At 35.3% G+C, this 13,588-nt stretch overlaps 1 protein-coding gene across 1 annotated transcript in view; it reads right to left on the bottom strand.

Moving 5' to 3' along the window:
• Positions 1-13,588, bottom strand: part of LOC133180711 (probable beta-tubulin polyglutamylase) — a 30,157-nt gene that overhangs the window by 4,236 nt on the left and 12,333 nt on the right. Inside the window, exons 9-15 of the mRNA XM_061315182.1 lie at positions 13,012-13,135; positions 12,085-12,162; positions 10,789-11,762; positions 10,053-10,152; positions 9,389-9,553; position 8,049; positions 4,783-7,257 (exon numbers count right to left, since the gene is read on the bottom strand). Of these exons, the coding sequence (XP_061171166.1) occupies positions 4,787-7,257; position 8,049; positions 9,389-9,553; positions 10,053-10,152; positions 10,789-11,762; positions 12,085-12,162; positions 13,012-13,135 (3,913 nt within the window). The 3' untranslated portion in view covers positions 4,783-4,786. The remainder of the gene's footprint in view (positions 1-4,782; positions 7,258-8,048; positions 8,050-9,388; positions 9,554-10,052; positions 10,153-10,788; positions 11,763-12,084; positions 12,163-13,011; positions 13,136-13,588) is intronic.

Raw genomic sequence — 13,588 nt, forward strand, 5'->3', positions numbered from 1 at the left:
TTTATGATTTATAAACTGCAAAGCAGTTTATAAAAAAGCGTAAACTGTTCCAACCCACTTTATACCATATAAATTGTGTAGATATTAATTTTGTTCCTTATAATTCATTCTTTTAGTGTAACAAAAAAGACAACTGTCCTTAAAGAATGAGTTTAATCTGTACAAAATTTGAATGTAATGTCAGGCGGATTGATACTTTTTTGACGCAAGTCATTGTGACGTAGGCAACCCAATTTATACGATATAAAGTAAATTTTTTATCCAATCAAATAGTGTGTTACAAACAGAAATAAATTATATTCATATACGTCCCTGACTCAAAATTTATTGCTTACTTTCAATACTTTGAATTTTTTGAAAAACTCTATTTGATACATTAACAATAAAATTAGAGTAATTACACAAATCTTTAGTTAATTAATTTTTCAAAAGGTATGTCAGTATTAATAATGATTATGTAAGAATTTTGTTTCAAAACCCGCATACTGGTATATGTACTGTTTTTTTTTTAATTATTTATCAGAGTATTAAATGATCTATCCTGTCTGAAATCCAGGTGCTTTTTTCACACTTACCGATACCTACTGAAATCCTTTTATTATGTTTTTAAATGTCCCACTATCAATACTTAACCTCTGTATTACAATTAGGTATCTATTATGCAATTCAATACTTTTTAAATTGTTAGTTCAGTGACAATTTGTTGAATAATTGTAATCTGTATTTAACAAAAAAATTAAATTACATTAAATTCATAGCTTTTTTAAGCAGATTTATTCTACTGCAATAAGCTGAAGAAAATTAATTGAAGTGAATTATGAGTTATTCTGATAAATTCACTGTCCTTGAATAAATTCTAAAGCCCCGATCACTTCCTAAATAAGATTTCTTAGTGCTGTTGAACTCTGTGGTTTTCAAGGTCTATTCCATGCACTCAAATAACTGATGTTTATCTTTTTTTTTCTTTCCATAAATGTTTGCTAACGACCATGTATAAGCAATTTTCCTGTTTTCATTAGATTAAACTGTCAGTCCCATATCAAATGTTGTACAATACTAAAGAAAGAGACTTTTGTCAAACATTTAATGAAAAAACTCGGGCCTAAGTCCAGCTACCTTAGAAGATAAGAAAATTCTGCAAACCATAAAGCAGCTCCATATTCAAATATTTTTTCTGTGAAATAAAGAGTTCAAATGATCCGGCCACTTCTAGGTATAATGAAAATCTGTTATTTAGGGGATCGTTCTTTGGAAATGTGCTAAACGTATTTAAAAAGCTGTATAAAATCTGGGTAAAATGTGGAACGTAAGGTCAAGTTTGTTAAGTAAATAATTATGCTTGCAGTCTTAATAACTGTATACCAACTCAGAGATGAAAGGAGAAGTTCAATGTAAAAGAAACCCTTAATCAAAAGTATAATAATTAACATTCAAATCCGATTCCTAGAAATATATATTACAAATCAATTTGACTTTTTTTCTTATGAGAGAGAGAGAACTTAGAGAAAATATATGTAAAAGATATCAAAATCATTTTGGGCGTGATGATTTATTTGTTTGTTTGTTTTTTAATTAATTAATATGAATTATAATGTATGACCAAATAATTTATTATCCTGTAAGGTGTCTCTAATAACTCAGATGATTTCAAGCCTTTTGCACCAAATATATTCCATGGGGAAAACAAATAGATATATTATATGAATTTGAATTTTTTTCAATTTTCAGTTAATATATTATTTGAAATAATTGATGTTTGAAACATAATTTTGTGTTTTAATAATTAATGTCACAAATAATCTTGCCTTTTCATATTACGAACACTGACTAGGACTTTAACATGCAGGCTACATTATAAATGTAGTTAACTGTAAAATTAAAAAAAAAAGAAGCAGTTATCTTCCTTCCTAATATACCATCATTCTTCTTTATTCTAGAATTCTAGGGAGAATAATCAATTTGCATATTATTTAAAAAATGTTTCCCAGAACCAAAAACATATATTATCAAAGGTTGTATAATATACTAGTCTATTCCAAGCACAAACTTGTATAACGGTCACATAATTGTACTGGTTTGAAATATCTAGATATGAATGAATGGATAAATTATATGTATACAAGATTACAGAATTAAACTTCGGCTTTGGCCCCTTTTATGAATTGTAAAATAAGAATTAAGTGTTATAAGATTAACATATTACAATGAAGGACATTCTTCAGCCACATTTAAAATCCTAAGACCCCGGACATTATATGTTCTAAATGGCTTAAGCAGGTCCTTTAGTTATTTAACCTCTGCAGATCCAAAGTATTTAACAAGTGTACATTTATCTCATTAACTAAAAAGATTATCAATTTCTAGCTCTATATTAAAATTTATTGAATTCCTGGACAATTTCTAACCTCTTTACTTTCTGCAGTTGCAGTTCTATAGAACCTCTGGTGCAAATGAAATATGAACAAACTGTAAGAAAGAAAACTTGGGTACAAATTCACAGTATTAAGCAAGAATATTTTCATAGTTGATTTTTGAAAGAGGGTATATTAAGAAAAAAGAAAAATAAAAAGACTTTCAAAACTTATGATAACATTTAAATTCACCAATTTATTGCATTTTTTTTTTAATTTTAGCAATATAAAAATATATATAAAGCTAATAGCCCCAGCCCCCCCCCCCCCCCTGCCCAAAAAGGGTTTTAATTTATCATTACAATTGCCATCTGTGTAATTAGCTTGTTAGCTTGATGGTTATGTCCCCTTTAAAGAAGAAGCAATTATTGGCATGTGGAGGAGGGGATCAGTTCTTGGATAAAAAGCAAGTCATACACATTGCCTCCAGAGATTAAGGTGTACAGACCCCACTGGTGTGATAAGCCGACAGAGCTATAAAATAGAACTTTGTTACTGTGCCAAATGGTCAGTCAAACTGAGAGAAATATGTAAGTCTACGGAGCTGTTAAAACCCCTGTATCTCCTACCCAATCGCGTAACGGACGGTAAACCACTCGACATTTAAACACAGTGTAGCAATAGCCAGCCAGCAAATATACTGCAATATTGACAGAAGATAAACCCCCCTTCAGACTATAGGCACATTAAATGACACGTACATGTATAGCTGTACTATCCTAGTTTGGTCATTTCTTTAATACAATTTTTTGGCATGCTAATTTAAGTTTGAATCTTCAGATCTTCGTGTCTTAAGTGTGTGTGTCTTTTGCTATTTTAAAATTAGTCTCTGAGATCAAATTTTAATTAAAAGGATATTTTAGTAAATGATATTTTTATTTTTAATTAGCATATGTAACATGTAATTTAAATGAAAATGTTGTATAGTAGATGTTGGCTAGCTTATGTTGAAAATTCATCCCTGCACATGTACTTCTTAATGCACAAGCCCAAACAATGTAGACAATACTTCATAATTTTATACTGATTGAGTGGCCCAGAAAATGTCTTAACTTATATATAGTATATATAGATAGAATCTTAAAAGTCTGATAAAAATTGATGATGTTCCCAACAGAGTTGACTAAAATAGCTACAGAAACAATTTGTCCTTCCAGATCAAGTATCACATGTAACAATGCAGATTTCCAGATTAGTAATCGAACACACCCAGGTTTGTAGAATACAGGATAGTGAGAAGTGTTGGGCAGATTTTTGATCAGATTTTTGATTACACTAAAATCATAATTATTAGCCTAATTCACAAACAATAACTTTGGAAATTTTAGTGGAGTAAAGCCCCCCCCCCCCCCCCCCCCCCCACTAGTTGTTGTCCTCCTTGTTTTGGAAGTCGATGCTGTGGGCCTTAAATGCTCCAAATTTTTGGCAAAAACGGAGCACTCTTAGTGATAGCTAGCTAGAGAAGATGAGTCATTACCTACACAACATTAATATAAAGGGTAACATTAATATCGATACATAGCTTAAGTATTACATAACTCCAATCGCGAAATAATACCCATCTTGTTTAGGTCTCAATATTTAAGTGCTTTATAAACATAACTATATGAAATACATCAATACAGCCTTAATGTGTTAGACAGGCTCTATAGATTTTTATGTCAGGAATTAATGCTAGAAGTCTGGTTAGTGGTTTCCCAAGGCAGAGATATTTGTACATACAATGCTGTAAAAACTCGACTTGTTTGAATTAATTAACATAAGAGTTTAAGGTGTTAAGGAAAAGATTTTGTACCAGTGTGAGCTGGGACTGAACTATTGGGAAAAAAAACTTTGTTTGATTCTTTTTATAAAAAAAATCCAATGCTTTCAATCTATAAAGTTTCTTTAAGGCTATAATAAACCTGTGATATATTTTAAATGTAACGTGCAAGTAGTCAAGACTTTACAGTAAAATCTGGATATATACAGAAACTCTAAAAAACAGACAAAATGACTTCACTGACTCCATATCTATCATATACCAAGTTTTCACGTCTGAGTTAAAATTCACATCATTGTTGAATACTAGGAAATAAACATGGCTAAGTAAAAATGATGAAATCAAAATACAGTAAAAATGCTTATAGTGAACATACTTATCATGAATTGTCGCTTACAGCGAAGTGATTTTCATTCCCCATTGAAATTTGTTGTGAATTTAATGATTACAACAAATTAATCTGACAATGAAGCAAAATCATCAGTCCCTGGTACTTCAGTATAAGCTTGTTTTACTGTAAATTGGTTTGCTATAATTACACTTTACTAAATTTTTTTTACATCCACATCAAAGGATTATCAATAAGTAGTAAGTAAAGAAACTACTGACCCGATCAGGTAACTTCTGGTGGGGGTTTGACCGGGGGCCAGAGTCGCTCCTGTTCTGAATCTTCTTTGGCACCAAATGGCAGGTATCCCCCTGACTTCTTCTCTCCCTTTGCTTTGTCCACATTGTGAAGGACTTCCCGAAGAATCTTCTGCGATTCTCGGATCACAACATGAGCATCTAGTGTCCCATTGGCTGTCTTGTAGGTGACCTCATTGAAAGGAAATGCGAGGTAGAAGTTGCCGACCCGTGATGGGGGACCTTTGATTTTTGACTTCCCCTGCTGACTATTAAGTTGGGCGCGGTTACGAATGCTCATACGTGACCCATTAATGCTCCTACGTGTTGGGTGACCTCCGTCCTGTTCTCCCATCCTACTACCCTGGGATTTTCGTAAAGACACCTTTGCAAAAGGTGCCTGAGATTCGTTGGCTGGTGTGAATCGCCGGGGCTGGCTTCGTTGTGGATTTCTTTGGTTTAAGGAGGCTCTAGCCTCTCGTTGTGATGAAGGTGCTTCATAATTCATCTGCTGCACTCGACTTAGTGTCCTCTGGGGGTGCAAACTTGGCTTTGGGGTTACAGTCCCTGAGGAAGAAATTTTTCTTAAGGCATTAGAGTTTCCATTTGGTCGAAGTGACTTTATTCCAGATGAGGACTGACTAGATGCTATGGATACAGGTAAAGTGTTCTTTGGTTCTGAAGGTTTATTCTTAAGGTTTGTTATGCTGTCGTTGGTCTGTCCATATGTGTAACTGGGTCTCTGTTGACTGGACACCATGTTTTTTGGTCGTCGACGTGAATCCTCTGGTAGGGACACCAGATCGGAGTTCTCACTCCCAGACCCTGAGTAGAGACTTGATATTGCACTGTCAGAGGTAGCGGAGCTTTTTATAGATGCTTTCTCAGCCCTCTGTGACTTGGAATTTGAGGAAAGTGTACTGGATCTTCGCACAAACACAGTCTGTACAGGACCAATGGTAGTGTGAATCACTGATTGACTAGTGGGATGGTTATTGTTTACATCAGTTAGACTCGGAGTTTTCACCACAGACCTAGCACTTGGCGGTCCTATACTGAATGTCACCGAGGTCCGACTCTTTTCTCTATGAATTTGTCCTGCACTGGCACTTTTGGGAATGCGAGGTTTCAGCTCCTTTTCCACTTCCTCCAATTTTTCACTTCCTGCACTGGAAACTCCAGAGCTGGCACTGCCTGGCCTTTTTTCATCCTCAGTTGGATTGACCAATGGCAGTCCAAAACACATCCTCTCAGCCTCCCTTTGCTTTTCTGCTTCGTTGTCTTGCTCTATATAAGATGTACTCTCTTTCACTGTTGACTGTTGCTTGCTGAGAGCACTCATACTTTTTTGGAAGTTGGATGAACTTCTATGCATGGCCGAGTTTCTGCCGGTCCTACTGACTGAAGAGTAGCGGTCAGTCTCGAGGGCCTTGGACCTGCTGGTCATCTGCCTAAATGCCTCTCCCCCTCTCTCCTTGTCCTGCTCTTTGAAATGCATGAGATCCATCAGATCATGTAGTAATGGCTTTTTCACTATGATATCAGACTGACAGTCAGAGCTTAGAGATGGACTAAAGTTTACCTCCAGTAACCATGGTTTCAGGTTCTCATCGATAAGGACATCAAATCCGTACAGCTCAAAACAATTCTCTACTTTAGGAACTTGTGGAGCCTGAACTAGAACAGTTAGAATAATAAGATTCATGACTCGGATCCAGAGTACGCTGTCATCAATGTGGTTCTGGTGGAAATAATAGCGGAGTTGGGTGAGAGTCCATTTGCACCCTGGACCAATTCGCTCCTTGTCTGTCGTGTAAGCTGGACTGTGTTTATTTATAGATGTGTTAGTGAGATGAGCAAAGACATTATGTAGAGCAGACAAGTCAAACTTTTCTGTTCCAAATCTTACAATTCCTTCTTCATATATGTAAATTGTCAAAGGGTGAAATGATGGCACTGCCACATAAATTCGAACATCAAACTTGTATCCTCCTATTAAAAGGGGATTGGATACATATCGTTGTAGAACAGCATTGCAGTCGTATTGTAAATCTGATATGTCACTGAAGATGAAAATGCCTCTCCCTCTGGACATGTCTGCTGGTTTACAGATCCAGTATAGAGTTTTGGAATCATTCTGCTTTTGCTTTAGTTTACTGTACTCTGCAACAAAGCGTGTGTAGTCGTTGGGAAGGTTGAAGGTCATGGGACAAAAGTTGTAAACACCTGCTCCGTGGACCCCCTTCATCCGCTTCAGATTCCGAGCCAGACAATCCTTTTTGGTGATGCCTGTGGACTTTGGGTAATGATTCAATCGCTGCCATTTCTGGATGTTATCGTAATCACAGTTGCGAAATCTCGACGTTCTCCACCAGATGTTCCAATCGTAATCTTCTTGGGAATCCTCATCAAATTCGATCCACCCACGCTCTAGGAAAACCTGACGAAGAAGTTCTGGTCCTTGTCCATGGTCATTTATTCTGAAGACGATCGCTCTTGGCCTCTCAGACATCCTATTCTCCAAATTATGTATGGTAGGGAGATGTGCAAGTCCCAACTACTTCAGATCTGAAATATAGATTTCTAATTGTGAATGCTATTTTTCAAAAAAAAAAATGCAATTCCTTACATTTTAAAGAGTAAGAAAACCACTTTTCTTTTGTTGCAATTTGATTCTGAATATTCAATCCGGATATCAGGGCTTTAAGCTATAATTTATTGCCTCAATCATGATTAAATGGAAAGACCATATATATAATGCCTATATTTGATTCCAGGAATTTTCTGATGAGATGTATGAGTCACGATGACTTTAAAGGTATAAGTGATTTCAACTTAAATAAAATTCTGACAGTGTCATCAGTTTCTATACATACATTATCTACATCGACAAACACGATAAGTGTGAAGGAGTGATATCTTTAAATCACATGTTGCCGTCAGCTAGTATCCCTCAGAACCACCATGAAGAAATATCCCTGTTTAGTTTGAAGTTTTAAAGCCGTAAAATATTGGGGCTTAAATTAACAATATCGCATGGTGGCAACCGTTCAAGGGGAAAATTCATATTCCGAATGACGCACTTGTGTATCGTAATACAGTTTATTAATTCCGTTATTCAAATGCAGGTTTCAAAAGGTTTACACAATGCAAAGTATCAGTCACACACTGCTCCGGTTTTTAAATGACCTGTACAACGTGTTACACCAGGCGATAGCCACTTTAATTTTACACCTGCATAATCTCACCACCCTCCCTGTACCTTTAAATTCCATCGCTTGTAAATGTTTCAAATGCTTAACGCTGAATAAGGCGAATTTTAGAAGTTTTTGGAATTAAAACTTACCCGTTCATGGCTGTTTATGTTTTATGTCGCAGAAAATTCCATATTTTATATGAATTGCCCTATATGTACCAATCTCGCGAACATTTTTTCCAGTTTGTTGACATCACGTGACATAGCGACACCCAATGAAAACTGCTGTTAGAACGCCATTTTGTCAATAGTCGGTATAAAAGAAAAAACATATTTCGTGTGGATTCACGTTTTACGAAATAATATTATTAAATAATCATGGTTGGGTTTTTTTTTTGTCATAATCTGAACTACTGACGAAAATTTGTGTACACAAACTATTTATAGAAAGGAATGGCAGAAGCAAAAAGATTTATGTAAAATATATTTGATGCACTATAATTATGCATCACAACATTAAAAAAAAATCATGCAAATTCTGAATACTTAGATGTGCTCTATGAAATATTATAAAACCAAAGCATTTCACTTATTTCCATAATATCTGTTCAAAAATCCCATATATCTGTGAAAAAAAAGAATATTCTTGGGGTTTTTTTTAAGCAACCATGCAGGAGTTGTTCCCCTTTACGCATTTCCACCACTCTACTAATACTGCCTGGATAATCTCCCAATTTCTTAATTAAAAAAAATGCAGCAATACGCTCTTATTTGTATTTTGTGCATAATATAATATTTCAATAAACAAATGATGTTTAATCAGACTATAATTTATTACAAATTAAAACACACTGCTACATGTACAATTGCAACACAATTTCTTTGGATCCTACTCTTAATTCAATACAGAATGCATATTGACTGTCCACAGTAAAATGCACTTTGTGTAACCCACTTGATCATTCATGCATATATTTTTAATACGAGTTGTACTTATAAAAATCAGGGTACTTGTTCACCTAAATTATTCATAAGAAAGAATAATTATTCACTATAATTGTGCATTTCAGTATGCTTAGTTATAGAAGCAATCTTTTTGTCTGATTACAAAAAAATAAATAAATATATAAATAAATAAATAAATAAATAAGATCCAAGCACATTTGTATGAAAAGGGTTTTCAAACAAAAAAGAAAAGAAAACAACATTTAATTATTTTATTCATAAGAAATCACCGACACTAATCATTTTAACAATACAGTATTTGAATTCCAAATGCCACAAAAAGCATTTTGTTTTAAATTATCATTATTTTTTCCGTTTCTTATGTTTCCCTACAGAGGGTTCGCTAACACTCATTTCAGGTTTACGTTTTTTGTTGTCATTTTTAAACACGTCCGCCTTATTGATAGGCTCTATGATGCTGCCGAGTTTAGTGACTACTTTTGGTTTCACCAGTTCTTTGACAGCAGTCTCTGGATTCCAGGTTTTTCCGATGGGAGCTCGTATTGACTGTTCATACTGGTCCACTGATACATAAGGAAAGGGGAGATCACTCACCTACAATAACGTAACTGGTAATTGTTATCAATGCAACTCATCTTTACAGATCCAACAGATGCAAACTAATTTTTCATAGATCACAAAATCAAACAGGTAACTGCAATACAGCTCCTTCTATGTAAATCTCAGCATACTTCGTCAGAGTTTTTTGCAAAAAAATTAAATTTTGGGACTTTGTTTAAGAATACGCCTCTATCAATTTTGTGTGATAAAAAATTCTTTTGCCAACATTTCCCATTTAAGTTTTACACATACACATAAGAGGAAAGAACGCTGTATACAGCTTTTATTTTATGCAAGGGGTTATTTAGCGATGTGTTCTCTGATCAAAACCCAATTATACACCATTTTGAATAGCAGCTTTTGGTTCCTTTTACTAATCTTTCTTCCTTTCAATTTTACCAAAGAGTCTTATTTTTAGACTTGAATTTAATTATAAAATAGTTAAAATAAAACTGTCCTAAAGATAATGGATTCTTTATGAATGCGAGCTGACCTGATGTTTACTGATAGCTTTGTCTTTCTTCTCGCTAATGATGACATTACCCAGTTTATCGTCCTTCCGCGGGGGTCCCTCAGGGGCTTTTATCAAGAACCTGTAAAAATAGGGGGGAAGAAATTAATCAAATAACTAACAAAGCATGTACAAAAGATTGCACATTTAAAATGTTAAGTTATTAAGACATGGTTTTAAGTTTTGTGTGAGTTATTTAAACGTAAATCACATAGACTTGTCACGTAGGCATATTTCATGAAAAACATGCCTACGTTCAAGTCTGTGTGATTTACATACCAACTATGCACACATGACTTAAAACATTTTTTATATTTACATGTTTAAAAGACCCAAAAATATACTCAATGTTTGAATATCTTGTTGCCCATATCGTAATATTTTTATTAACATTTCCATAGCCTCATTGTGATGTCACTTTAGCGCAAGTTTCTCCTTGTATATTACTACGCATGAATATACTAGAGAATGGCACTGAAATCAATTTTATAGTTGGTTAAGTAGGAAAATACAGCAAAGATAAATATTTACAAAACTTTTCCCTTCATGCCTTAACATATATTAAACAAATATGGAAAAATCCTGATTTTAAATTCTTACATTCCTATTCATGTATTTAAGGATAAAAAGAATAAGACCTGTCAAAAATTTTGAGTCACAGTCGATTCTACAAATTTATAGATACAGTGTGTATATATACATGTATATAAACACATACTTTTTGCGTTTCTTCTTCGATTCTTCTATCCCCTCTCCTCCCCAGCTCCCCCACCCTGGGAGGAACAGATCCAGGTCCTTAGGTTTGTCTCTGTCCACAATGGCATTCTTCTCCTTTACAAACTCATCAATGACATCATCATCTGCGAAGGCCTGAGCGATGAGTGACCTCTGCGTCTCCTCTCCGTCTGATTCCTCTTCATTATCTCCCATTGTGATGCTTGGATTGACAATGTCTGATAACCTAGTCTCCAATGTAATTACTTTTTTAGGATCTATATTCACTTCCTCCTTTCTAATATCTTCAGTGAAGCTATTGTCTGTGTTTGGTACAGCTGTCCTGGAAGATATAGGCACATCCTCTTCTGATTCTGCATCATCTTCCTCCAAATCCTCCAGAGTTTTCTTCCTCTTTAATCCTTCACTAATCAAAGGAACATCATCCACTTCTTCTTCCTTCTCCTCCTCAGTCTTCATTTTCTCCACCTTATTTTTCTTCTTTCTCCTTTTCTTCTTCCTCTTACTTCCCTTCGCATCTTCCATTACAAAAACTTCCACCTTCTCCTCTTTATCCTCCGGTTTATCTTCAAGCTTCTGGAAGATTTCATCAATACCTTCCTCCACATTACTGACTGCCTGGCTGGCCTCCAGAGTCTGCTTCTTCTTCTTCAGCTCCTTCCCCATCTTCTTCAGCACATCCGCTTCTTCCTCCGACTCACTTTTTTCACTCTCTCCATCCTCCTCCTGTCCCTCACTGTTCAGCACAACCTGCGGACGAGAAAACTCTGACTTTGGAGCTGTGGGTGTCTGCACCTGCATCCATGGATTAGAAGAAAGGGCAGCTAACTCTCTTGCCATCATCTCTTCCTCGGAGTCAATTTGAGCCTCCTCTTCCTCCTCGCTGTCGCTGACAGGGACAACTTTCTGAGTCAGTTCTCGACTCTTCTGTAACATGTCCTGGACTCTTTGCCTTGCCTATATGTGGAAATATAAATAATCTGTCATTGTCAATTGTTATCATCAGAGACTATTAAAACAAATGTATATATATTGGCTAAGTTTTCTTTTTCCACACAAAATAAAAAAGGGCACTTTTACCTTCCTGAATAATAAACATTAAACTTCATGGAAGTTTCCTCATATATGCAATGAAGAATAACAGATTTATTTTGTCTCATAATTGTTAAGGCAATATACATGTATGACTAAAGAAAATTGTATACCTGTAAAACAAACTGAGAAATGAGCAACCTACATGTATTAAAAATATCACAATACATAATAAAGATTGTCTGACCTGATCATCAAACTTGGCGTACAGCATCTGTTTCTTGGCGTATTTACTGCCTCCTCTGTGCTTCAGACTCATTCTCTCCTAAATAACAATGTCAGGTACATATCAAAACAAGGCTACAACATAATCAACAATTGAAAAACAAAACAAGTCCTTGAGGTTATTGAAGCTCAACAAAGTTATAGCAGTACAAATAAAAAGTAACACTCACCAATATCCCCCTCTCAGTATCTCATACCCCTATCCCCTGTCTCAGTAACATTCATTTCTATTTTCTGTCTCATTAAGTCACACCTCTATCCTTAGTCTCATTAAGTAACACCTCTATCCTTATTCTCATTAAGTCACACCTCTATCCTTAGTCTCAGTAAGTCACACCTCTTTCCTTAGTCTCATAAGTCACACCTCTATCCTTAGTCTCAGTAAGTTACACCTCTATCCTTAGTCTCAGTAAGTAACACCTCTATCCTGAGTTTCAGTAAGGCACACCTCTATCCTTAGTCTCAGTGAGTCACACCTCTATCCTTAGTCTCAATAAGTCACACCTCTATCCTTAGTCTCAGTAAGTCACACCTCTTTCCTTAGTCTCATAAGTCACACCTCTATCCTTAGTCTCAGTAAGTTACACCTCTATCCTTAGTCTCAGTAACTAACACCTCTATCCTGAGTTTCAGTAAGGCACACCTCTATCCTTAGTCTCAGTAAGTCACACCTCTATCCTTAGTCTCAGTAAGTTACACCTCTATCTTTAGTCTCAGTAAGTCACACCTCTATCTCCTTAGTCTCAGTAAGTTACATCTCTATCCTTAGTCTCAGTAAGTCACACCTCTATCCTTAGTCTCAGTAAGTTACACCTCTATCCTTAGCCTCAGTAAGTTACACCTCTATCTTTAGTTTCAGTAACATACACTTGTTTTTAGCTACACCCACCTCTATCCTCTGTCTCTCCACCTCCTCCAGTTTCTCATTGTAAGCCTCGGGGTCATTCTTCTGTAGCTCCTCAAATGCTCTCTTCTCTTGCTTCAGTTTGTCTTTTTTCATTATTCGATGATACCTGTGAAGCCAATCTCAAACATTAGTTCCCCTGAACTTGACTACATATTCACTCAAAATTAAGACCAAAAAGGAGTGACTATGTCGTTTTACTTTAGGAAGATTGATTCTGTCAATTAGTTGTGACATTTTCATGTTAGACATGTGATATCTGTGAAAATTGACTGTATTGATAATTTCTAAGATATGCGTGGCTGATACATGTGACTGCACTGATATGTAATTGCTGAGATATGTTTAGCTGATACATGTGACTGCATTGATATATAATTATTGAGATATCTGATACATGTGACTACATTGATATGTAATTGTTGAGATATCTGATACATGTGACTACATTGATATGTAATTGCTGAGATATGTATAGCTGATACATGTGACTACATTGATAAGTAATTGCTAAGATATGTATGGCTGATACATGTGACTACATTGATATGTAATTGTTGAG

The sequence above is a fragment of the Saccostrea echinata genome, unplaced genomic scaffold (assembly GCF_033153115.1).
Source record: "Saccostrea echinata isolate AGI-Se365-2 ecotype Australia unplaced genomic scaffold, CSIRO_AGI_Sech_v1 ptg000007l, whole genome shotgun sequence".
Classification (NCBI taxonomy): Eukaryota; Metazoa; Mollusca; class Bivalvia; order Ostreida; family Ostreidae; genus Saccostrea; species Saccostrea echinata.